Source organism: Chionomys nivalis, chromosome 14 (genome assembly GCF_950005125.1).
Source record: "Chionomys nivalis chromosome 14, mChiNiv1.1, whole genome shotgun sequence".
In the NCBI taxonomy this organism is placed as follows: domain Eukaryota; kingdom Metazoa; phylum Chordata; class Mammalia; order Rodentia; family Cricetidae; genus Chionomys; species Chionomys nivalis.
Genome location: NC_080099.1, coordinates 55670094 through 55697158, shown reverse-complemented (window position 1 = coordinate 55697158; position 27065 = coordinate 55670094). Strand labels below are relative to the sequence as shown.

Below are 27065 nucleotides of genomic sequence, written 5' to 3'. Positions count from 1 at the left end.
CTTAAACAAACAATTCACTTTGGGAATAGAGCTGTAAACAGAAGCAATAAATAAACACTCATTATTGAGTGCTTACTGTGCCTCCACTGAACTTCAGGAGCCCGCTGCTCTGCTCTTCCATCACAGCGTCAGAAGCATGGAGACCGAAGCCCAGCTTGGAAGACTCCTCCCTCCATTCACAGAAGAAGGGACTTAACCACACCGGGCGCCAGCACTCTTTGCCAAGCCCATGACTCTCAGAAGCCCAGCTTCGCATCTTGGCTGTACCCTGAGAAGTTGCTCAAACTCTCCATGTCTCTGTCTCCCTGCCTATAAAACAGAAATGGAAACTTCCCCTAGGAGAAACAGGAAGTATTAAATGAGAGGATGTTTTGGAATGCCTGCGTTGTGCCTGCATTGTCAACTGATAAATACATGCTAACAGTTTTTCTCTTATTATTATTGCTATGATTATTACCATTACGCAAGAGTGTTCTAGATGTTTTTACATATTCTCATTTAATTGCCAAATAACTCACAGAGTCGGCGTTATTCCTGACTTACAGGTTAGGAGGAGCTCAGCACTCGTAGAATAACTAGCATTACGTACGGCCACCCTGTGGCTCTCAACTGTGAGTTACTTTGGTCTTCATGCAGTGCGCCATGGCTGCCTCTAGAGTGCTGGATCCTGGTTCTCCCATGGGCTCAGCATCAGGCTTATTTCCTTTCCAGTCAGTCTCTGATCACAGTCCCTGTTTTGACTCAGCCTTTCCACCTGTTCCAAGTTTGACTGTGGTCCCAAGCCAGTCCTTAGACCCGCCCATGGTCAACCTCCACCTGCATCTTTCAGGGTTCTGAATGGCTGCATCCTGGACTTCAAGCCAGCAACAAACCTTACCTGGCATGGTTAGAGGGTGAGGGGGTCCTCTGGGATCCCGCATTCTATTTCCAGGTGAAACTGTCAGGACCCAGAGAAGCTGCTGATGGACTCAAAGTGTCCCCAAATTCCCCAGCCCAGGAACCTGACTCACCTCCCTCCTTGCTACCATCTTCACTTTTGTCTTCCACAAAGAAGACTTGGGAGAGTCCCCAGTGTATCCCAGCGCAGAGGGGCAGGCTTGGGGGAGGTCTCATTTTCTGACTGTCACTCACCAGGAGTCCTGAACCTTCCAGACAGGAGTTGCTACTAGTCTATCTACTTCCCCAAAAGTGTGTATCCCAGGTTGAAGATGCTGCGGGTAAGCAAGATGCCGCCCCAAGCTGGAGGAGGCTTTTGCCCTCGACAGGCTAAGAAAGTCGGCAGACATTCACGGTGGTCATCTTTTGGGGGGATTATGAACACTGGTCTCATATCCTTCCTCCAACCGCCCCATGTCTTTTACTCTTTCTGTGACACGCACTGTTCACAACAGAGGATGGCGTGCAGATCAACTTAATGCTTTCCAGATCATCAAAGGAGCTGCCATGTGAGACAGGCCCAGCTAGGGCCCAGGGGAGCTCTGTTGGGTTCCTGGTGCCAAAGCGCTGGCTTGCTGTGGAAAGTTCCCAGGCTCAGGCAGACTCAGTCTGCAAGCACAGTGGAACCTGCCTGGGCTGGGCTGTGCAAGGGGTCTGAGGCCTCCAGGCTGTAAGATTCAGACTCTGGGGTCTCAAAGAGGTTGTGGAGGCTGCAGTAGTGAGAGATTTCTGAGAGGAGACTTGGCGCCTTATTCAAAGCAGTTGATTTTGGTTTGAGGGGAAAGGAAAGGAAGAGAGTGAATCTGGCTAGGGAACAGTTAATGTCCCAGGAAGGAACCGGTGAGGGGAGAACAAGCAGGGAGGCCAGGGGTGCCTGGCTGGAAGCTCTCTTGATTGTCCTCTCTTTTTTATTTGTCCTGCCGGTACACTGATGCAGGCTCGCTTTGTCCTAGGCACTATGCCAGGTGTGCTACCTGGATTACAGCACTTCCTGCCCATAATACGTTTCTTTAGGCAGTATGGATTTCCCACTGGCTAGAGAGGGAAACTGAGGCTGGCTCAAGCAGTCGTACAAGTTGTCCCTACAGCAGCAGCTAGGCTTGGACACTGTAAATGTTGCCTGACTTGCTACTCCTCCACCCTCTTCCCCCTGCCATCTGGGTCTAGGAAGCTCTGGAAAGCCCTGCTGGGTGCAGAGCAGAGAGGGGACTCCACCGGACTGGTGCACATGGCTTGACCCTGAAATCAAGAAATTAAACTGAATTCTTTATCTCAGAGTACAGCTGTGCATGTGTAAGCATGTGTGTGTATTTGTGTATAAGAGCATAACTCTATTCTACAGAGAGCTGACAATGTCCCTATGGTGTACGGCTGTGGCAGTGACCTAAGGAATGAGTGCTGGTATGCAGGAAAGTAGAGATGTGGCAGGCTGTATCCCTGGGAAAGAAAGAGGAATTGGGTGATGTTGGGAGTGTTCCAAGCAGGGGAAAGCCACAGCATTCTGACAACTTAGCCTAGGAGATGAGCCACAGCTCCATGGATCGAGTGACAGCATATCCCTTGGGGTTGTTAGCCAACTGCAGATCTCTATCCCCATCTGCAGGGAATTGAGAAGGCGGGTGTGGAGGTCAGGGCCTTCATTTCTGTCAAATTCCTAGGAAAATGTGTTGCAGGCTCCTAGGGATGTTGGAGAGGATGGGTCCTTCCAGCCGTAGGAGTTCATAGGCTCCACTTACCTGCGGAGCCTTCTGGGAAGCTTAGATGTGAGGAGAGGGTTAAGGCTAGAATGGTCAGGTCTCTAAATGAGTGCGTGTTGTAGCCACCAATCTGTGTTTGAGATTCCAAGAGTTATGGGCAGGTAGCACCCCGGGGAGCAGTGAGTTCATGCTTGCCCCAGAGGCGGTCTGCAGCTAGATATTTGTTGGTTTCCAGCAGCTGGAGTCAGCCTCCAGGGACTTAGGAGAGAAGCAGAGGGGCACCTGTAGCTTGACTTGGGTGCTGCATTTGTTTAAGAGTTGCCCAGCTAACAAAGTGGACATGTATTTGGTGTGAGGGTATTCTCTTGGCTCTACCCTGGCCTTCTCGGCATTGTCCTTCGGGATATGCTGTTTCCAAGCACAGCCTCTGGCATCCCTAATCTGGTCTGAGTTCCATCTGTTCCAACCCAGATAGAGGGGAGGGAGTGGGGGACTCTCTCCTCGTTGTAACTGCCCTCTGTCTCTCAATCTCTCTCTCTCTCTCTCTCTCTCTCTCTCTCTCTCTCTCTCTCTCTCTCTCTCTCTCTCACACACACACACACACACACACACACACACACACACGCGCGCGCGCGCTACCTGGGCATTCAGGATAGTGGTAAGGTCTCTCTGTCTGGAGGACACTTTCTAACTCTTTCCACTGCCCTTCTTCTCAGTAGCCCCGCCTTCCCATGCTCGTCCAGGGACACCCATTCTCACACACATTTTCAGAGCTGCAGGAGTGCCCACCCAGGGTGTTGGACTCATCTTTTCTGTTTTTTCCATGCACTTGGTAGAAACTGTAGTCATAGACGTACACACAATCTGTCACTAAAATTTGGCTCAGCTGAGCCGTCACAGCCCACACACGCCTGCATAAACTCAGCACGTAGGAGTGCACATGTCCACACATCTCCTTGCCTGGTCTCACAGGCTGAGACTGGCATGTACACATATGGAGGAGGCATGCACTGTTACACACTCACACTACACACTCCATGTAGGCATTTGTGTGTGTGCACGTACACACACACACACACACACACACAAAATCTCATTTCTTACTGCAGGCACAGTGAAGGGTTCCAGATCTTGGATCTCTGCCCAAGATTCTCAGGCTGGGTACTGGGGTGGTCTTGGCATAAGGTGTGAATAATTCTAGATCTAGGAGAGAGAGGATGGGGCTTTCCCAGGAGGGAGGAGTTTTGCTTTCTTGGAGGAACAGTGAGAGTTCTATGTGTTGTTTTCTCTTCTCAGAGTCAGCACAGAAAATGCATCTCTTCACACTGGTCCAGGGTATGTGGCGTGTACTCTAGGGTTTGTGAAAAACCTGAGGTTACAACATGAATCTACACAGGATGTCCCAGAAGACATGTCACAGTGTACTGCAGCCTAGTGCAGAGGTGCTGTCCACCACCCTTTACTCTTGCAGCCCCTGCAGAGTATGTCTGCGCAGAAGAATGGCACATGTGCACTGTCCCAGCAACAACGCATTGCGTATCCGGTCCAACAAAGAGCTCAAGGATGTGCCGTTCAAGTGGGCTGTGCACTGCCTGGGAAGCCAACCGGTGGCGAGACCCGGGTGGACTCACTCCAAGATCCTCAGGCATTGATTCATTTAAAGAAAACTAAACCAGTTGTGTTTCCAGGTAAGCACCTTCACCATTGTGTAACCAACCCAGTGAGCATTCTCTTATTAAAGCTGAATGGAGTCACTTCATCTACCAAGTATGTCCCTATAGAATAGCAGGAGTCCCACAGACTGAGAGCACCCTTGGGTGGTCACAGCAGCCTGGTTGAGCAAAGGGTCCACTCTCTGAGCCACAGCAGGTGACAGTCTCCGATGCCTGGGGACCCACTTGTCCTGTCTTCTCAACTGCCACCACTTCTGCTAGAGTGCCGTCCTTTACAGAGCTGAGAGCCAGTGTCCGCCCATAGGACTGTGTGGCCCTTGGGAGGTCTACCCTCAGTCCCTGCAGGACCTTCCTTTGGGGTTGGGCAGATAGGTAGAAATCTGCCCTAGATCCAAAGACAGATGCAGTCAGAAGGATGCAGAAGGCATGTGCTGATTTCTAATGAGGTTGTGGTCTCAGGCTTAGGGGTGCTCCTGGGCTACACAGGGAGAGCCTTTGGCCTGCAGCCTCATCTAGAAGGAAACTGAAGTTTCCCTCCCTTTCCTGTTTTGATTCTATACTATGCCATTTTCAACATGCCTACAAAAGAGCTGATTTTGTTACACCTAACAAGTTAGGTCATTCAATTGTGTGTGTGTGTGCGCACACACACACATTTGTGCTTTTGATTAATTAAGCTTTGTCATTAGAGACAGTTTAGTGTGTGTGTGTATTCAGGTCTGTGTGTATCTCTATATGTGTTTCTTTCAAGTGTCAGTGTGTCTGTCAGAGTGTCTCTAGGCGTGTGTGACCATGCACATGAGCCTATCTTTGGATATTTGAATGAAGGTTTCTATATGGGTGGCATGTGTGTGTATGTGTGTGTGTCTGTGTGTGCATGTGTGTCTGTGTGTGCATGTGTGTGTATATGTGTATGTGTGTGTATGAATTAACCTGTATGATTGTGTGCCACTGCGCATGGTGTATCCACAGGCAACTGTGTCTCTGCGTGTTATGTCCATGCACCCAGATATGTGCACGAATCTTTCTCTGTGCCTGCATCTTCAGATCCTCCGCACGAGATGGCAGGGACGGACACGAGAAAATACTAGCTGATACACTGCAAATGTGGGTGATGGCGCTGAACTCTGAGTCTGTAAGAGGAGATGTGGTAGCTTGAGGACACAGAAGAACTGGGTGTGTGAAGCTAGGTGGAGCCGCTGTTGTCAGAGATCTCATTTTCTTCACAGTCAAAGGGACGCAGTGACATTTTTGCCTCTTTGTCAGGAGAATTTGCTGAGATAATATAGGCAAGAGGGTGTGTGTGTCACACAGTAGGTTCATTATCAATCATATTTCCTGTCTACCTGTGACTCTCAGTGATCCCTCTGTTATTTTGTGCTCTGAGAAGGACAGCCAGAACCATTTGGTGTTCTGGGGGGGACTCTGACCTGTAATTTGGATGGATGAGCCGACACAGTTAAATGTTCTCAAGATGTGTGCCTGTCTTATCTAATCCCGACAATGACCTTAAAAGGTGAGCTGAGCAGGTTCACTGTAGTGATGTGAGGGAGGAGAAACTGAATTCTGGAGTGGATGGAGAGGGGACTGGGATCTTATATTCCCAGAGGCTCCCTGAGGCCAAAGACGCCTATAGTTGTACAGCCTGACCAGAAGGGTGATCACACAAATCCCCGACACAACCGACTGCGCACTGACCCTCTGAATGGAATCAGAGGGGCAACTCTTATAAAAGAGGGTAACTCGGAGATGGTTCCAACCACCTGCATGAAGACACTTCTGTTCGCCCAGTCAGCTGGGGTGGCGGCCACCAAAACATGCTCACGAGCCTCATCTCTTAACTTATTTACAGGATCTGACCCTGTATGGTGTGCGCTAGTTCCCCAAACACACACCACAGCACAGTAGTGTGGAGTGTGCTGGAAGGCAGGGGGATCACAGTTATGTTCCACAAGGAGCTTTTTCAACCAGAGATCCTTGGAAAAGGGTGCACATGCTTTCACATTTAACACAGAGCAGCTTTGTCAGGGAGACCTTAGAGTATGGTGGGTGCTCTACCGCCCGGAGCTGCCGTGCAGGCTAAACCCCAGAAGTTTGCCCGCTGGTCCAGCCTCTTCCCCTGGTTTTCCTGGACCCCCAATCCTGCCTCACTAGCAAGCATCCCAAGCCCAATCTGCTCTGTTCATTCTGGCAACATTTCACCAGGCTGTAATTTTCCTTCATCATTCAGTTTTCATTTTTCTTTATGAAATAGGTACAATTGGACCTGGCTGTAACAGAGCTAGGACGAAGCGAGATGCAGGAGGGCGTTCGTTGTGGTGAAATGCTATATAAGCAGAAGGCATATGGTAGCATGAGAAATACATAAGGACATGTATGACACAGTGTGTAAGATGGTGTGACTTTAAGTGACAAGGAGACTTCTGTGTAGAGACTGTATGTGTACAATGAACACAGGACTCAATGTGGCATCTGATGCAGCTTGTGCTATGTTCTGTAACTCAGAGGATTATCTAATATTTTATGACATGTCCTATTCCCCAATTCACTGGAAAAGTATAATTGAAATCACTCTTACAGTAGGCATTTTTGGCATTCTAAGCACAAGTCTTGAGAAGATTTCACCACTGGTCAGCAATGTAGCCCACTGGGCGGGCGGGCGGGAGGTCCAGGGAAAGACAGAATACCCTGACATAATCTGACCAAGTGGTGCAGCAGAAAGAGGGCCATCTCGGGAGGAGGTAGAGAAGCTGGGTTTGTCAGTGATTGCTCCTTCTATTTATGAAGCCAGATGAGGAGCTATAGGGCTTGCGGTGGGCCCTGTGTCTGTTGATTAGCTGGCGATTATATTGATGATGTAATAAAAATTCACTTTGTCTATTAAGTTTCACCAGGACAATCAGAGAGAGATTAGATAAAAATCAGAGGAAATGAATAACAGAACAGAGGAGAAAGTCACGAGTCTTATTCACCATGGTCTCCTTTTTTTTTTTTTCTCTCTTTGCTGTCTTGAAGGGGAGGGCATGAACAAAGAAAGCCCATCCCTGGCACTCAGGATAGCTATCTGTTCCAGAAACCTCCCCAGCAGAGCTTTTTCTCTGAAGGGATTTCATGTTACAAGTACGACACTGCTTTCAATTTGCCATCTGCATATAATTCTGTAAACCTTCGGCATGGCTGCTGGCCCTGTTGCGAGACCAGAATGATGGGCCCGGGTCTCTCTGTTGCTGTAGCATGGCGGGTAAGACCTCTTGTGTTCCTCCCTGCTCCGAACCAGGTATGCCACGCTACTTAGGGCCCTCTCTACCTGACAATGTCTCGATTCCCTCTGGTGTGGTCTGCATTGATGCAGATCCTTCTTCTCTTAGGGCTCGGGCTCTGAGAGGCCTGTTAGGAGGTACATGTCATGATGATGGTCACACATTAATGTCCATTAGTCGCCAGGGGCACTTCTGCCCAGACTGATCTGTCAGATCAACAAGAGGCTGGACTTGGAAAGGACAGGAAAAGAAGGTCAGTTTGGGTTGGTGCCCATTGCTTGCGGGCCCTAGCTTCTGGTGTGGGAGCCTAAGGCTTGGGGTTTGGAAAATGGGTGGGGCCCATGTGGAGAGGGCAGAGGGAGCAGGAACTGGGAAGGTGCTGGGTAAACATGATTGGTAATTTCTGTATCTCTGTAAGGAGCTGAAAGCCCCCAGTACACTTGCGATCTTGGAGTTAAGACTAAGCCAGAAGTTTTAGGAGAAGCCCAGCTCTGATCTCTGCTGAAAAGTCCTGGGAGTTAAACACAAGGATCAAGGTCTGCAGGAAGGGGTTTCTCTCCTCTAAAAAGACGAATCTGAAGGTTCTCATCTCACCTCTCCCTGTTCTGAGCTGTTTTCTCTTGCTGATATGGGAAAGGCCCCTCACCCCTGCCTGGGGGCCCTGGCATCCCTGCACAAACATTCTGCTCGCCTTGAGAGCAGCATGCCCTGGCACCTGTGAGGATTCTTTTTAACTGCAAGACCAGTGTCACCCAGGGAAACTGTCCCCTGGCTTAATTCTCACTGCCTGGCTGCTGTCCAGCTCTTCCAGCATCAGGGAATGCTCAGAGAGGAAGGGTGGAGAGTGCAGGAAGATTCTAGAAGGATCCCAGAACCCCTCCGTTTGTGACTGGAAAAAGTCGTCCTTTGTGGGCAATCTAGGTGCCTGAGTCGGTTATGGGGAGCATGAACACAGTTTAAATATTCCATGAGTAATTTCTGAGCCCAAGCAGGGTGCAGTGGGGACGGCTGAAGGACGCTGCAGCCCCAGAGCAGGTGAAGACTGCGGACAATCCCGGCAGGCTCTCTGTGTGTGTCCCTGACTTCCCTGAAGCCCCTGGACCCCACCCACCTGTCCTTGGCCCCCTCTTCCTGAGCCAGGCTGATGACGGGTCCAGATTTATCCACAACGAGAAATTCCTTTGTCCATCACTCTGAGAACAAGACTTCATCGCAGTGGGACAAAAAAACAACACAGAATGGAACACGACAGAACACTCTGAGCTGTCGGCTTTGCAGCTTCCAGCTCTGCCTTCTTGCCGTTAGCTACTTTGGGAATTTTGCTGTTTCCTCTAGACGTGGGGATTTGGTACCACCCCGATACCACTATCCGAGGCTTCATATTGAGGGGTTTCTTATCCAAGGCATTTTCTTCGGGAGGCTTTATGTTTGTGGCGTTACCATTTTTATAACCATAGTTATTACTATGGTGGTGAGCATGGGTCCCCACTTTCTGAGATCAGGTCACCACATTCAGAGAACTGTCTTCATGTGGACCTGTGCCTCCCCCAGAATGGGTTCTGTCATCCCATCAGACCCAGGGACTTCCCAGTGGTGTGCCAGGCATCTCCACAGGCATCCTCCTGCCCCTTTTTTGCAGAAGCCATTTGTGTGTGTATGTGGTGGTGTTGTGGAGGTGAGTGTGTGGGGAGGGTCAGGACACCTGAGGGACACTGTAGTTGCATCTGCGACACTCCTGCTCTCTGCTGACCTAGGGACCGCTCTCTTCCTGGTTATCTGGCCTTTGCGGTGACCAGACCTCCTAAATCACTGGCTCAGCTGAGACAAGGTCAGAACAATAGAAGTTAATTTTTGGCAGAGAAACTTGAGAAACTACGACAGAAAGAAGTCAAGGCCAGAGAGGAAGCATGAGGACGGGTGTCACTCCCGGAGGAGAGGTAGTCAGGCTCCATTCCTGTGGGTCTAGTCTGTATGCTTGGTCCAAGGAGGGTCCCTGGAGTGGCAGGGTATAGGGCCGGTTCGCCCTTTGGAAGACAGTCCCTGCCCAGAGTACAGTATTACCCATCCATCCAGTATTTACCTGCTCAGCCTAAGCACACACCTTTCCCTAATGGAGACACAATCCTTCACCTGCTGCTCCTTTCCCCTCCCTGAGGGGCCAGCTCAGTTGCCCTGGTCTAGTTCACCCCTCCCCCCATTCCTTATTCCAGCGTATTTTCAAGCTTGCCCAATAGGATTTCTGTGGAATCGGCTCTAAAGTAAATTAAATGGCTAGCTTCTTGCAGCAGCAAGGGCAACAGTACTGAGCGATTCTTGCTTTTTCACTAGAAGGGTTATTAGTTTTTTTTAAATCAGAAAAGAAACTAAAGCCTTGACCACAAGCCAGAGGCAGGTCTCTAGCCCTGTGTCTCTGCAGCTCCAGTGAGCCAGACTTCCGGTGCTGCTTGGAATCTGGTGGCTGGTGGGTATGTAAATCAGTCCCTATCCCATCCTGCCTGGATTCAGACTTGACCGCGAGATGTGCTGGGCTGATGTGAGCCTCTACTACGATGTTTGGATTTTCCTTTGCAGAAGTCCAGGATGGTGACGTAAGTTTGAAGTCATACCATGTCAGGCCCTAAATACAGACAAGATTTTGGTTCTTCCTCTAACAAAAAAAAACTTCTCATCATATGGGATTAAGACTGTGGGAGGAAGGGGAGGGAAATGGGAAGCGGGGAGGAGGCGGAAATTTTAATTAAAAAAGAATAAAATAAAGAAAAAAAAAAGAATCAATGCAGTACCAAATCAGACTATAACTGTTTAGTTTTGAAACAAAGCAAAGCTCATATAAGTTGAGAAATGATAATGCTTTCTGAACTTTCTGTTTATTTTGTGTGTCCTTGTTTAGTTGGTGTCTCAGGCCCAGACCTGACTTGCCAAGAGAGGAAAATGCCCCTGGATCCATCCACTCCCACAGAGTTAGGTGGGCCCTGGGTGACTGCTGGCACCGTGGAAGGTCGCTCAATTGTAAGGGGCCATCAGAGGTGTGTGAGTTCTTTTTCTCACCGTCAGAGGGCAGACGACAGTCAGAGGAGATAACCTCCTTCACAGTTGGGGCACTCCTCCCCACTCTCCCGAAAAGGGGCTAAAGCCCAGGTCAGGCTTTGATGTTCGCTGCTTTTCTCTCTGAAGTTGCTCGCACCTTTGACTTGTGGCTGAGGAGGGGACAGAGGCATGTCTGGGGAGGACTAAACTCGGGCACCAGTACTCAACTTCCCCTCTCACCTTTTGAGACCACTTTGGGAGGCAGACTCAAGCGTAAAACCTGAGGGTGACCTAGCTGGAAGGCTGGCTGGCAGTGCTGTGGAGGGAACTGTAGCGGTTAGTAAGGGCACAGAGCCCCACTGCTGAATGGAACGTAGAACAACATGCCACGTGGTGGCTTCCTATGTGTGGGGAGCAAATACGCTGGGGATCTTATGGGACCCGTCTGCTGGAGCCCTAGCAGAAATGCCTTCCTCCAGACACACCTCTCTCTCCATCCAACCAGAGAAAGCTATATCTTACCCTCCTATGCAGCCTAAGGCAGGCCCCTGTCCCTCCCCCAGGACCTCTCTTGGTTATCTTTATTCTTCCTCAGGACTGGGTGTGAAGGCAGGCTCCCTTTGAGCGTTCTCGTAGTCTTTTGGGTTTGGGCTGGTGGACTAACACTGGGGGTTCTTTCTTCTCTTTCCTGTGAACACTTCCAGGCCGTCCAAGGACCACCAGGATGAGCCAGGACATCTTTGGGTAGAAGAAGAAAAACTTTGGGCCACCCCCAAAGGAACACTAAGGTTAAAGAAGCCTGACCTTTTCTTTCGTCTCTTGATGAAAGTAGAGGTGAGCCTCGGTGGGAGCTAGCTTTCCAGATTCCAACATTCTTATCTCACCATGATCAATGCATACAGGAAACTCTGAGCCTCTGCATCCAAGAATGCACCTAGGAGACTGATCTAAACAAACGCTTTTCCTCCAGGAAAGCTGTGATGTGCACCCTTGCAACTCCAGTACCCAGTTCTCTACTCTGTCAGTGAGGGGAACTGCTCCAACTCTCTCTTCTTCCTTGGAGATAGACCTCTTCTCACACATATGCAGAAGGATCAAGGGTGCTCTTCCTGCCTCATCTGGTGAGACCAAGCCAAGCCAAGTATTGACTTGATATAAAGATATGGATATGTTGGATGGATAAAGGTTAGGAGATCTAATTTCTTTCTTTTCCTGTGCAAAGGACACTTCTTCTCCACCTCGCCCTGCTGGAAAGCAGAGGGCAGAAGAGGGAGTGTTTTTATCAGTTACACAGGAATGCCTCCATCCCCTCTGGGCTCATCCCAGGAGTTTATGAAGCCCCTGGGAGCAAGGTCTCCTCTCCCACCACATAAGCACTCCCAACATCATCACCTCCCTGGATATTCTTAGAATCAGTCAATATGATTAATTTTACATGGGAGTAATTTCCTGCTATTGTTGTGGAGCCCTCCTGGCCTCCCCCATCAGCAGCAGCATGATACTGTTTCTGGTTATATTGGTCAACCAAGATATTGATATTATTTGTCCACACAACTGAATCACTCTGGGCTGGCTGTCACATTTCTTTAAAAGGTATTGATAAGCCCATTACAGGAAGGGCATATACACTCTTCAGTGTGTGCGTTCTATTTCAAGCACCTGTGAGAATCCACCTACAGTGGTTAGGTGGGGAGGAAAGGATGGATGCAATTTGCAGGAAGACATCTGTGTACATATGCTTGAGATGCGTGCGTGTGTGTTGAACACCAGCCCTTTTAGAGCTGATCAAATAGTCAATTAGAACATTATAGGGAGGTAGCAGAATCAGAGAGTCCCTACAAATACACTGTGATGTCGTGTTTGATCTTGCATGCCTCTTGTCTCCTAGGACTTGCGAGAGAAGGTTTGACTTTATAAGGATATTACTAGGTTGATGCTTCATTCTCTTAATTTACCTGCCAGGTGAGAGCTAGTATTCACTGCGACTGCATGACCAGAATCAACCACTGAAAGTTACATCAAAGGTCATTCTACAGGCTGGACTTGAGCAGCATGCTTGCTCCCTGACTTCGTTTCTTGTAGTTTTGTTTGTGAGCCTAGCCTTTAACGGTAAAGCCATCTCTCCAGCCCCTGACTTGGTTCCTTTATCTGTGAACAGACAACAATAATTCATCTGGCTCTACTTTCTTAAGGCCAGAAGCAGGGAGGCTGACTCAGCTCGGGCTCTCAATCCTCTGCACTGATTCTTCGGTCAGAAGAATGCTTGGCAGACCAGCAGACCTTGCTGATTATGTTCTGTGGTCCAGCCTTCTGCCTTATGGAAGGGAATGGGTGCTGGAGTTGCAGGCATGCTTTGGGTATGTGTGCATGCCTGTATGCCCAGGTGCCCAGACCTGACACTTATGTATCTCTCACCTACCTGCATTGATAGGGAGATGTCAGAGGTCATGTCTTTGCCAGCTAGCTCTACAGTTTTCCATCCCAAAATGCTCCCTTGTAGGGGTGTCCCCTCACTTGTCCCTGTGCAAAGAAGCTGGTTAGTTCGAGAGATCCTCAGGATCTTCAGATCCAGCATATGAATAAACCAGACGTGGATTAATTAGGTGTGACTGCATCATTAAATTAGAATAATGAACAAACAGGCACGTATGGCGTTCAAATCTGCCTAGAACGACTCCAAGGGCTGATTTCAGCTAAGTCACCTGTCAGTTAGTAGGTCTGAGGGATACTGGAGAGTGAAGTTTCTGTTATGTTCTGAGCAGGGGTTCCTCCAGGAACCCTCCACCCTGTGTTAGGGCTGTCCTTCACTGGGAACCCAGCCTCCACAACTGGATCCAAACAACACGGTTCGATACAGCATCATCTATGCATGCTTCGGCTGTGCACATTTCTCCATGTGAAATATGGCAGAGGCTCAGGTGCTCAAGAGATGGGAGGGAGAAGTTAAGAGGTGTGGGCAGAAGATGGGAAAGGTATTGATCTCATAATATTTATATGCCGGTGTACCATGGCTGTACATGTACTTACACACACACCCTCCTCCAATAGCTGTTTCCACCACTTCTATTTTTCTCCCACATACTCTCCACATAGATTTATAGGTGAAATGAATTTTAGTTGTGTAATTTTAGAAACAACTGTGAAAATACAACCCTAAGTCCTCAACCAACATCACCAATCGTATTTCCTATCCTAGGACACACAACTGTGTTGAAGAACTGTTTGTTTTTTCTTTTTCTAATAAAAAGGAGGAAACCAGAGAGAGAGAGAGAGCGAGAGAGAGAGAGAGAGAGAGAGAGAGAGAGAGAGAGAGAGAGAGAGGAGGGAGAGAAGAAGAAGAAGAAGAAGGAGGAGGAGGAGGAGGAGGAAGAGGAGGAGAAGCAGCAGCTTGCTGGCCTCATTAGCAGGTGGTAGCGCAGTCTAATGCATGGGGGTGGTGGTTGTGAGATCTGTTAAGTGTGCAGAAACCTTTGATTCTGTGGCCTTTCTTAACAAAGGTGATAATTAATTAAAGCAGGGTGTACTGCAATAAAGTAACATCGCAGTTGGTTTGTGCAGGGTTGTCCAGAACCAGCCTTCCAAAGTCGCTCTCAATTAAACTCTTGTTGCAAGCCAGCTCATTATCAGTTTTTTTTCATCCTGAGTTTGATCACTATTTTTGGTATTCACAGAACTAGGACTATGTCTTTCTTCATGAGAGCACCCATTTATTTATTCTTGCAGACGCCACATAGGATCTTCTCTTGAGCCTGAGCTGCTGGGAATCGCTGTTTTAGAGCCTCAATCAGCTCATGTTGGAGAGGAGATACAACAGGGATAAGAGAAGGCAAATTCAGATCAAGTGGGAGGGGAGAAACCCTGTGAATGCATAATCCTGAAAGCATCTACTCGTGAAGGACTCAGAAACCAGAGGGATTTCCAAGTTGATAGACTTGCTGTAAGAGCCTCCTCTATTTGCACTCAGCAAGCTCCTAGTGGCCCCGGATGGGTACAGTGCCATAGCCACAGTCCTGCTATAGTTGCCTTCAAGAACACCAGGTGGGAATTCCATGGGCAACAACCCTGGTTTCTGAGTCAATCAAGAACAGATGAGAACTTTGGCTGCCTCTGTGATTGTCTTTCTGTTCTAGAACTTTTAGCTCCATCTTTGTGTGGTTAATAGGAGTATTTGTTCCTTCTTCAGGTCCCATTTTGGGTTGGGTAGGCTTCCTTAGCAGCAAGGATGAAAAAATGAGGGAGAAAAAAGGTGATGGACAATGAATATGCTACCATTGAGTCAGGAGGGAAGGGAGGTTGCTGGTCCAGTCTTAGGAGTGATTGGACAGGACAGAATGTTTTCTGCCATTCTTGGAGAGACCATGCATTTAAAAGACTTGAAAATAAAAAGAAGTAATGGGGAGAGGGGATGTGCTTTCTTGTTATAAAGAGCTCAGAAGGGCAATTGGGAGTCTGCCATGCCCTGCTTGCATTTAGAGAGAATGCATCCCAGAGCTCAGAGGGCCTGTTGGGACCAACTGAACTTGTCAAGGTGTGTGTGTGTGTGTGTGTGTGTGTGTGTAACTCATGAAAAAAGTAGGCTGGGATGTCAGGGGTAGTGTGTGGGGTAGGGAAGCCGTGGGTGGGAGCTCAGTCCTTCAGAGAGCTGGGTTCTGTGGCTGGCTTTTCAGATCCCAGATGGAAGGTCGTTTCTAAAATGAGTCAATGAGTGATCAGAAGCAGGCCAGACTTCAAAGAGTGATGGGTGGGGGACAAGGATGGGATTCTCTCCCAAACCTGGACTTCTGAGTGGAAAAACCATCAGATGAAAAGAAGCACACCTCCACACTGCAACCCGAGTGCTGACAAATTCAAGCCGTGAACTCTGAGGGGGAAGATGGGTATAACAAGGAGGGCAGCCCTCCTCTCCAGCTCTCTTCTTTTTCCCCATTGCCCATATCCTGATGTTGTATATAGCCCTGCGTGGTGAAATTTCCCTTCACATCATCTCTATGAAACTTGTCTCTGCCCCTCTTTCCTAAGCATACATGTTTCTCTGTGTACAGCACGTGTGCACACACAATCAGCCACATAGGCCACAACGTCTTCCTGCATCCCACCCTCTGGTACTCAGACGCACACTGGCTTTCACATGCCCTGGCTCTTGCATGTCACATGGGATTCCCTTTCAAGCTCACAAGTCACTTCGATCTCAACCACTGTCAAACAGTACACCCAGCTTCCACCTTGCATTTTGACCCTACAGTGCTGCTTTTTGAAAATTTCTGCTTGCAGTGTTGGATCTTGGGTCACTGTTATATCTCCTTTACTTTAAAGCCATCCTACCAAAACCCTTCTCAGCTGAGATCATTCTTGGTCAGACTGGAAAATGACCCTCTTCTAGGGACACGGAAGTTGTGAGCTTTGAAGTGTTTCCTCTAAATCTGTCTCAGACAAAGTTGGAACCAGTTATTTTCTTAACTGATGAGGTGGGGTCTTAACTGTCTTCTTAGGTTTTCCCTCCCATCCTGGTTTATCTTCTAGAACGATGAGAGTGACGATACTAAGAATAGTAATGGTGATGTGATATCAGAAATATCCCTGGAATCAGCTCTTATAAAAATAAACTCTGAGAACTTCTCAATGACTGTCCACGGAGTTGTAGCCTTAGAATGCATTTTTTAAAATTGTTTTCAAGCTAAGACTTCATTAAAAATAATCTTTGGTTTTACTTTGTTTTGTGATTGAGAGGTCACAGACCCAGGGAACCTGGAGGAGGGAGTGGAGGGAACTTCAAGAGATTCTTTCAATACAGCCGGGAATTACCATTCCAGACTGGGCTGGGGGCACGTGTGTCTCTCTGCTGAACTGCAATTAAATCTAGGCCAGTCCTGCTTTTCATATATGTCAAATGTAGTTAACGATTCTTATACATGGATGAACATTTGGACACATGTGCATGCTAATTTGTCTATGTGTGCCGATTCACAGAACATCCGTTTTAAAGATAAACAAAATTATGCTCAAAAGAATAAATAATCTCTTAAATAAACAAACCATCCATCCCATTATTTATTTTATTGCTTTCAAATAGGACAAACTGATATCTGGAATTTGGAGATCTTTAAATTGTTAATGTTGCTTTGACATACTTTAGTCTCCAAATAATTTCTACTGATCGTGTGTGTGTGTGTGTGTGTGAGACTTTAGAGTTTTTTTTCCTTGTTTTCTTATTCTAGCTATCCAATTTTTCCTATTGCTGACAAGGTAAACCTTTCTTTTAGCAGTTATAAATATGTAACCAGTCATTCAGCCAGTCTATTTTTTTTTCCTGGACAAAACTGACATTTTATTTTTCAAAGTAATTTTTAAAAAGTTCATCTTCATTGAGTTGACACACATGCTGATACTCAGTTTTGCTCTCTTAGATTCATTTGAAAATGGAAGCCAGATAGTGCCTCACAGATTTAATTCACTTATAAGCACAGCAATAGGAAAAAAAAATCCATTTTGGTTAAAATCAAGAGGTGGACATTTGACGTTCCGAAAAGCATTTATGTCTTCAAACTAGAACATGAGATGTGATTTTATGAAGGTAGTCATAGATTGCCAAAACATAACCATAACCTCCATCTCTCTTCTCCCTCCCACCTCCGTACCAAATCAAGGGGCTTCAGATGTTTCCTACCTGGATGCAGCTGAAAGAAGAGGTTGTGCAATTGATAGTGAGGATATATTAAAATGTTGCTTCCCCCCAAAGCCGAATACACAGAGGATTTGTTACTCAGTCCCCACCCTTCTTCTGCATGGAATGTGATAGTCCAGAGGCTGCTGCCCCTGCAGCAATAGCTCCTGAGTGTGAAGCCCCCTACTCTAGTGAATATCAGGATATTACTAGAGTAGATTTTTGACCATTCAGTAGCTAAAAATCTTCATGCAGAGTAGTTTCCCAGGTACAGAGCTGTTCTGACCAAATAATAAGAGGACACTGATGAAGACATAGCTGTTTAGACTAAAATGCATTGTAGGCTCTCAGAACAAGCGTACATCAGTGGTAAAGGCAGTTTAAATCTTTGGGGACAATCCTATGTTTAGATGACATTAATTCATAAATATTATACTAAATACCACTTAAATTGGACTTAAATAACTTCAGAGATAATGCATTACAATATGGCTATCCAGAGAGCACTAGTTTTTATGTATCCAAGTAACTCAGTCTTGGCTGCCTCCTATTTGCTAGACAGGACCAAAGTTATGAATGGATTTCTGGTGTATTCATGTGTGAAATAGTGGTGTGTTTGTGTGTGTGTGTGCTTGCGAGTGTGTACAGGTATGGATATACATGTATATTTATGTACTTTCAATCATCATTTCTGTTCTCCAGGAAACAAAAAGAAGTAAAAGAAAAACGAGAAAGGAAAGAAGTAGACTAGTGGGTGACCTATTCCCTTTTCCAGGGAAGAAAAATTCTACAAAACAGGGTGAAATTGGCCCTCAGCTCATTTCTACTGCTATCCCGGGAATTGGCTTCTCTCTTGTTTGATCAATACTACAATGTCTTTCTCTTTGGAGTCTGAAAAAACAATCTTTCCAAAAGTGCTTCGAATTGGGGAGAAGAGAAGGTTTTAGTTAGTGGGAGTTTGCATTACAGTGGGTTTTCTTCTGTGTGTATTGTTTCTTTGATTTTGATTTGGCCTTTTTGTTTTCTTTCTCTCTCTGCCTAGCACACAGACCCCTTCCCACCAATTGCTTGCTGGTCTCTAGGGGGTAAATTTACCTTTACAGTAATTATCCCACTCCGCAGCTGCTATTTGCTGCTTCCCAGTCCAACAGCCTTTTCTGGATGTGGGGGGGGGGTTGGAATGATCCACACCACCCACCCACTCCCTCCTCCACAGACTCCCAATTCGACTGGAGTAATTGCCTTTTAAGGTGCACTCTACGCATGGCAGGTATTCCATTAACCCTTGGAACTCCTCCCTTTTATAGTCACCTGAAATGGCAGGTGGCCAAGGAATAGATACCCACCTGAAACCTCATGCATATCATTTAGATTTTTACTAATTTTTAGGAACCGATATTGTACACATGCCACCCACACTGGGGCCAGTGTCTTGTTAGGTCTCTCAATTAGATCCCAGTGTAATTGATTAGAAGTTAAACACTCAGATGCCCTGAAACCAGGCTTAACAAAGACATGGTTCCATCCCTAGCCTCACACTGTCAGTTTAGAGACTAGGAAGATATAGAAGCCAGGTGCAGCTTTCATTCTTAAAGTCTCATCATGCTTTTTTAGTTAGGAGCAATTAATCACCAATGGCAAGCAAGCAATTTTTTTTTTAGGTGGCTAGAGGCTTATTTTTATCAGAGTTAGCTAATAAATCAGACAGCATCAGTGAAGTAGGAGTTCAAACTCTACTAGGACTGAATAAACCAGCTCTTAGAAATGCTTGAATTTATTCAGCTCTATGAGAGCATCTCAATACTGTCCAGGATGTGGTGGACCAGCCCTGACTCTTAAAATTCAGAAGGATGGAGAAGCAGGAACTTTCTTAAGGGAAAATATATGCTCAAATTATGAATGACAAGGGGGCAACAATGAGGCACCCAGTATGCCAGAGCCAGCAGTCCTGCCTGTCACAGACTGAGCCAGTTTACAAGAAGAATTATTTGGGAAATGAAGTTTTGCCTTTCTTAGGAATCCTTGATAAACATGCACATTATACATTAGCGTGTGTGTGTGTGTGTGTGTGTGAGAGAGAGAGAGAGAGAGAGAGAAGAATGTGGTGTATGTGTGTGTGTGTATTCACACGTGTACATGTGTACCAAACCTTCTGTAGCATCCTGATGAAAATAATAGAAATTCTTTACTTCAATATGAGAGAGTTCAAATTACACTAGGAACAAAGTGGTGGTATCAGCAAGGGATTACTTAGAGTTTATCTGCACTGGAAATAGAGAAGTGATAAGGTGATCCAATACAGAGCCCACAGAACATTCAGCTCCCCACAACTGTCTTTTGCCTCTAGTGGGTTCTAATCTTTTAAAACTTTGAAATCTTAAATTACTACAGGAACCGATTGTTAAGATGGGCAGCTTCCCTCCTCCATGCTGTTAAAATTCTATTATTACTATTTTTAAAGCTGAGGACCTATTAGAATGACAAAGGTTTATACAAACCTTGATTAGCTTCTAGGGAGCTTGATTGGAAAGGAGAAAAAAGTACAAAGACGTGGTTGCTTCCAGAGGGAGGGCAAAAGAAAGTATTTTCCAAAATATTATTTTGAAGCCTGCCTCCCCCTTCTTCCCCTCAATCTCTTCTATGAACAGACATTTTCTCCATATTGGATAAAGGTTGTTTTCTCTCTCCATGACAGCCCCCACCCTCACCCCACCCCAACAAATCTAGTATATTTCCATTCTGCTGTGCCTTTTTCCCCCTGCTATTCAACATGCCATTAACTTTAAGATTTACTCCTCAGCAGGCAAGCTGGAAGATGCTAAAGCCAATAAAAACTGCTCTCTGGGACTCCAACTAGGAAGACTTTGGAGCTCTGTTTAGTATTCGCATGAAGGGAGGGCTGGGGAATGAGAGTGGCCGTGGTAGTGAAAACCCTCTGCTGCTCAGAGAATCGCTCAGCTCTGCGCTCTGCACCTAATGTGCCGGAGGATCAGCTCTGTTCATAGCCCATTTCTGGCCAAAGACAAGGCTGCTCTCTGTGTGGGGGTGGGTGTACGTGTGTGTTTTCATCTTCAAAACCACCAGCTCTAACACAGCATCTTCCGTGGCTCTCCACACTGCTGTTTATTAAAACCGAACGTCCATACATCCCTACAACTTCCTTAGCCCCGTACTCCTTCCCTGCCTGGCCATCAATCTCTCTCAGAAAGCATTTAACTTGCCCACACAGCTCCAGCACCGATTAATCCCTGGTGCACATCCTATACATTACTGTTAGGGAGCGGAGCACTGGGCTAATTTCGTCACCCACCAGCCACCCACACACATTCTACAACTGAACTCGTTTGGGGCTCTGCCTTTAAGATAATAAAACAAGGAGAAAATAGGCAGGCTGCAGACAATCCCATGACCACTTTCCTAAAAAGTTGTTAGGTTTTAATTCTTTGATTATTTTGTCCCTACCTTCCCCAGGCACTCATTAGCAGTGTTTGCTTCTAGGGGGAAATAATACACTATGAAGCTCCCTGTATGGTGAGTTTGGGATAAATTATGGTTTACCTTTCAATATGCATCTCTTGTATGCATATATTCTTCTCCAAATCCCAGCCTCACTGGGGAAGGGGATTGTCCAGGCTTTCTAGACCCCTCACTCCACCCAAGGGACAGCTCTCTCCTTGCTCATTCTTGTCTTGGTTTTTTTTTTTTTATTACTCCTTCCAAATATCCAAAACAGCTCCTTCTTGCCAGTCACACTACAACCAGACTACTGAGGCACACATCTCGCTAGGGAGAGTTTACTGTTAAATTGATAGCAAAATAAAAATATCTCTGCGAATTTGTTAGCTCTCTCCCTTTTAGACGGCCACACTCTTGTTCTGGCCCAAACAGAGGAGGAGGGCAATTCCTGTAGTGTTTTCAGCACCACGGCGATGGACAGCACCCCAGATCCTGGGCCAGCTGAGCGCCCGCTAGTCAGCTCAGTTTTCTGGGTTTGCCCTGAGCAGCTGTCCCTATCCCAATCTTTCAAGTCTCTCGATCCAAAAGCCCCAGCCCCACTTGCCCCCATCCCTTCTTATTCCCATCTCCAGTCCCCACTGCCCTCTCTTAAGCACCGCTTCCATCGGCTGCTCGCCCCAAACCCAGCCTTGTCCCGGCGAACATTTCCCCACACACCCCAGCTCGGTCTCCGCTGCCGGAGCGCCTCCCTCCTCGGCGCCCGCCCGCGGCTCGCTTTCGCCCAGTCTCCCGCTTGCCAGTCGCTGGCCGGCCAGTTTGCTGCCTGCCCGCTCCTGCTCCCCGGCAAAGTTGGGAGGGAAAGGTGCTCTCACCTTTGTGCATGCCTGTGAACCTGTCCTTCAGAACCGTAAGCTCGTAGATCTTGCCGAACTCCTCGAAGAGGGGCTTGAGGTCCTTCTCATCCAGGTTTCGGGGGATCTGCCCAATGAACAGCTTGATGGCATCGTGGTCCTTCATGGGAATGGTCGACGGGTTCCCCGGGCTGTGGCTTAATCCGTTCATATGCCCGGCGCTGCCCGGGCTGCTGCCGAGCCCGTTGGTACTGAGGCTCGCGTTGTCAGCCTGTCCGTTTGCTAACGTGGCCATCTTTATATACATAGAGAAAAATCTTTCCTTTTATTCTTTCTCGCTCGCACTCTCTCGCTCCTCTCTCACTAGCTCGCTCGCGCTCACACACGCACACGCACACACACACACACGCACACACGCACACACACTCACACACACACACGCGCGCACACACACATACACACCATACACACACACGCACACACACACACACGCACACACACACACACACACACACACACGCACACTCGGGTTCTCTCCCCCTCGGTTTCCTACACCTCGCTCTGCTCTCGGCTCTCGTTCTATGCTCTCTCTCCTCTCCTCTCTTCTCTTGCTCTCTCTCTCTCTGTCTCTCTCTCTCTCTCTTCCCCTCTCCCTCTTCCTCTCTCTCGGTCTGATGTGATTTTTTTTTTCTTCTTCTTTTTTTCTTTTTCTTTTTTTTTACATTGAACAGACAGGATCTCTGTCCTTTCGGTTTAAACAGGCTGGACCGGTTCAAGTTCCCTGCCAGACCAGGGGTGGGGGTGGCGAGGGCGCGCGGTAGGAGGAGGGGAGAGCGGGGGCCGAGAGTGGGCGCGCTGGGGGGCGCACGGAGGCAGGCGGCGGTCGGGGGCAGGGCGGCCGGGGCGGCGCCGGCCTCGCGCGCCTCCCCCGTCGGCAGCCCCGCGGAGCGGCGGTGGTACAGTCCGAGACGTCCCCCGGCTATAAATAGCGCCAGGCGCATGGCTCTTTGGGAGGCGCTGAGATTCCGGGTCCCGCAGCCTCGGGCAGCGGGTGCCTGTTAGCCACCGGGGCTCCTGGTCTCTTCTCTTTGCCTTTTGGAGGTTATTTTTTTTTGTAATAGCAGCAGGTGCAACCTTTTGTATTTTCAAAGCATTGATTTTCATTTTCGTGTGGGTAGGTAGGGGGGCGTTATCCACTTAGCTGCGCTCTGTTAGGGCGACAGGCGGGCTAAGCAAAGGCAGGGACGGCGGGCGGGGCGGCGGTGCAGGCGGCGGCGGAGGTGGAATGGGCGCTTTTCTCTCCCATCTGGCTCCACTTATTTATTTATTTAGACTAGAAAAAGCCAGTCGGCTTGGAGGGAGTCCGCCCAGAGACCTGAGTGCGCTCTAATCAGTGTCGAGAGACAAAAAAGAAAAAAGAAAAAAAGAAAGAAAGAAAGAAAGAAAAAAGAAAGAAAAAGCGCTACATAAATAATATATATTATGTGGATAAATCTGTAGACAGGAGCTGTAGCTCGCGCGCTCTCTGTTTCTTTCTCTGCTTTTATCCTTCTCTCATTCCCAAGCTGCCTGAATAGCCCCCAAATTTCTCCTTCCTATCTGTATCCACCGACACCGGATCCACCTGGAAGGATGGGGCTAGGCGATCAGCCGGTGCCGTGCAAGAGGCTCAGGGAGTAGAATTCGTTCGGTTCTCCGCCCCAGCCCTCTTAGAAGGCGGGAGGGAATGTTTCAATTCAGGACGATTTCTCCCGTCCGGACAGCGGTAGCCAGTACGGCCGGTGGCTGGAGGGAGGGAGGTAGGAGCTGGGGGGCCCAGGCAGGCTCGCCCGCCGCGGACGAGGAAGGCGCTGGGCGCGGTGGCCAGAGCCAGAGGGCCAGCTCGGGGGAGAGGCTTGGTTTTTGCTCTCTTTCTTGTTTTACTGAAGCAAATTGGAATATTATTTTCTTAGTCTACTGTCAAAGAAATGAAGCCCGCCCGTGCTCGCACCATCCTAGTTGCAGCGGGAGGTAGACTGGCGAGGTTGTGCTGCGCTGCACCCCCAGATTCCGAGGTGCGAAGCGGGAAGCGGGAGTCTTCAGTGCGGGGTCTGGCTGCCGGATCGCACAGAGCGGGACTCCCGCAGGGCCGGTGGGGCTAGAGTCTAAGCTGCGTGCGAGGGAGTGGCCGGCGCAAGAGTTGTCCCGCCTCTGGGGGCGAATAGTGGTGGCGAACTTGGCTGGGGCAGCGGATTTTCTTTCTCAGCGTGTTTACCTGCGCCCCCATCCTCACCCCATGTTTGCTTTTCTCGACTTCAGAAACCTGGTCAATTAAAACAACGCGCCCATTCTCCCTCAGGCTTCAGGGCACGGCCTCTTCTCCCCCCACCCCCTCCCCGGCAGCCCGCTAGGCCCCTGCTGGCCACTTTCAGGTTTTCACGGGTCTCTGTTCTTAACCCTGAATTACATTACTAGACTTTGTACATAAATTTTAATTTAAAAAAGCGAGACTCTAACAGCTGAAAATCCCGGCCAAACATTCCACACAACCACAAGGTTCTACGTTACAAAACCAGATGTGGCCAGAGGGCCCAGGGAGTCTCTCAGCCCTGAGGTTGACCGCCCTAGGCCCATGATCCCGAACCAAAGAGCAAGAACGAATCTGAGATCAGGGGAGCATTGTTCATTTTAAATTTTCCTGTCTTTTCTTTTTGGAGGTGTGTGTGTGTGCGTGTGTGTGTGTTTTCCTAGGCTTCTATTATCCCATCTTAGATGCATGCTGATCTTACAATCTCTGAAGTTGGTGGAATGGAGCAGAGCCTCATCTGAAGAGGAGATCTCTGTGGCTGTGTGTTTTGTGAACCTCTGATAAGCTATAATAAGGTGGGCATGTCCTTGGTAAGCAAGCTGGAGTGTTTGTTAGTGTGTGACAGGTGTGTGCAAATGCCTTGTTAGTACTGTGTACTTTTGTGGTGGGTGCTGTTCATATCCACACTGCTCTCTCTCTCTCTCTCTCTCTCTCTCTCTCTCTCTCTCTCTCTCTTTCTCTCTCTCTCGTTCTCTCTTTATACACCCCAGGACACATAAGCAGAAAATAATGACTATTCAAATATTCAAATTCACTATCCAACAGCATCTTATAGTGCTGTTAGCTCTCAGGATCTCATTGTGAAGTGGAATATGTATGTGTGTATATACATATATATGCTATAACAGGAGAGTTAATGGAAATAATTTTTACTTGAGGATCCTTTTTCTCTCCCTGCCTCCCATCCATCCTCTCAAAACAAAGCCACGAGGCTATGAAGCTGAGAAGTAAAAGGAACCAGCTCAGGAAAAGGAAGGGGCTGCTCAGATGAAGACCCCAGAACCGCCACCTTCTTTCTCCTGACACCATCCCATTTGTCCCCAAGTCCAAGTAAATCACTCACAGATGTTTAATTATTTGTGCTATTATTCTTAGTAATAGCTACTATACAAACCAAAGCAGTAGTGTCTTGGCAGGAGTAAATGAAAGAATTGGGGGGGGGGGTGTTAATTAAAGGGTCACCTGGGTATTTCCGATTCCCACGCTTCCTCATATTTCTTTTGGGACTGCCCCTCTGTGTTGTGTCCCTTACCCAAGGCTGAGGAGAATGCCATCCTTCTTAGGTGGACGTCTTCTCTCCTCTGCAGCCCACCGCAGAGATGTTCACCTTGGGTTTAGGTTTAGCTCTTTGGTGGGGAGGGCCTCTATTATCCTTCATCTCTCTGACAGATGTATGAGGAGCTACCCGAGGTCCCCTCAGAAACATCCTGGACACCAGGGCTCCTCACGTGTAGATGGCAGTTGAAGCAGCTTCTGCAAGGCCCTCCTGTCATAAAGGGGCCAAGCTGTTGCTGTTGGACTTCCACATCTTAGCCTCAGCAGAATGTTGAGAGTAGAAAAATGCAGACAGGTGTCTCAAAAGAATGAACAGAGGAGCAAAGGTAGACCCCTGGGAAAACATACGGCACGTGGTTAGGCTGGCTCTTTGGCACTCTTGTCCTTGATATTCTAGGACAACTTGAGGTAAGTTTTTTTCTTTCTTCCTCAGATCATCAAAGAGAAATGTAATTAGGGAAAGATAGGGACAAAGTGTTATTCCCAGTGTCATTAAGTAGATTTAAAAAAAACTTTTTCTCCAAGTGCCACTTCATGCCCACAACTCTTTCATCCATCAAGAGAGAGGAGACCAGCAAATGGAAGGCGGGGCTGGGATCATCTGCTTTTTGTTTTCTCTCTGGTTCTGGCCTGAATGCTTTGTTGCTGATTCACCTCTGGGGGCATCAGGTCGCCCTGTGGTGGTGAAGGCATTTGAGGGCAGGTGAGGTCACTTCCCTCTGCTCTCTTCTCTGTCTTTAAGGGAAGAGGAGACTCTCTCCAGGTACCACTCCCCACCCCAGCCACCCTCCAACCCCCTCCCTCTGGAACCCACTGAACCACTGTCAGGCCTGCTTTGGAAACTGTTCTGCCTGTGTTTTCCCTTTCTTCTTGGTCGGAGAGCTGGAATCTGGTCCGTCTCCATCACGGTCACCCCTTACACTGTGATGCTCACATATAGATTCTCAGGATAGTGCTTAGTAATGAACTTAACTGTGTTCATCCTTCTGCTCCCTTGGAATAGGGGGCTGTAGCCCTACGTCAACACTGTGAGAAGGATTCAGTGTCAAATACAAGAACACACACAGGAGCCCAGACTCCTGAATTTGCCTGGCTAAGCTTGGAGGCATCACCACTCAGCCATCCTTGCATTCATTCAGCCCGGTCCATCTCTCTCACTGGAAATGTTGGAGAAAGGACAGACCTGCAACGAACTCACGGTCTAGTTAGAGAGCAAAGTTATAGCAAGTGAAAAGCCCCAGAACTCCAAACTGCAACAGATGGTTAAATGTCTTCCAGGCTTGAGGATTTCCACAAGGAGGAAATAGAAAACAGAAAGCAATGCAAGTGGAGGGTGGGAAGTGGGGATGAACTAACTGTGAGGTGGGTAGTGGCTTGGAGGAGAGAGGGGTGCTGTGCTTGCACAGCAGGATGCCAGGGCGTTCTACTGCGGGGAGCTGGCCAGTAGCCTAGAGTTAGAAGGAAAGAAGCAGTGGATTCTCAATGGAATCCGGGGAAGAGCTCCTGAGAAGAGCACTGTGGTGCTGACCCCAGAGAGGAACAATTCAGCCTGGCCTGGAGGCAGTGCTTGGAGTCACCCGCGGTCGTGGTCCGGTCCGGACTGTCAGCTGTGGATTTCCTGCTAAGGAGAACCTCCCAGAAGCTCTCCTGTTGATAGGGCACAAGGAAGCAGGATGGGACTTGGAGGGCTCAGCTTTTTGTGAACTGTGCCATAAGCTCAGAGCTTCTGTGCCCTTGAATAATTTGGGAAGGCTTTGTAATGTAAAGCCCAGTAAAGAAGAGAAAGAAAAAACAGCTCTCACCACCTCTGTTAATTTTAGCAGCATCTTGTCACCAGCATCTTGTCATCAGTAAAAGACCTCCTTGTCCTGTTCTGAGCCCC

General features: G+C 48.1%; 1 protein-coding gene across 42 annotated transcripts in view; it reads right to left on the bottom strand.

Moving 5' to 3' along the window:
• Window positions 1–22332, bottom strand: part of Celf4 (CUGBP Elav-like family member 4) — a 288000-nt gene extending 265668 nt beyond the window's left edge. For 40 of the 42 annotated variants that reach the window (XM_057788360.1, XM_057788382.1, XM_057788368.1 and 37 more), the window contains exon 1: window positions 21583–22033. In XM_057788360.1, the coding sequence (XP_057644343.1) occupies window positions 21583–21868 (286 nt within the window). In that variant the 5' untranslated portion in view covers window positions 21869–22033. Of the gene's footprint in view, window positions 1–21582 lie in introns of all 42 variants that reach the window. The other 2 variants (XM_057788378.1, XM_057788401.1) reach the window with 2 other exon arrangements.
• Between the last annotated feature and the right edge of the window lie 4733 nt (window positions 22333–27065).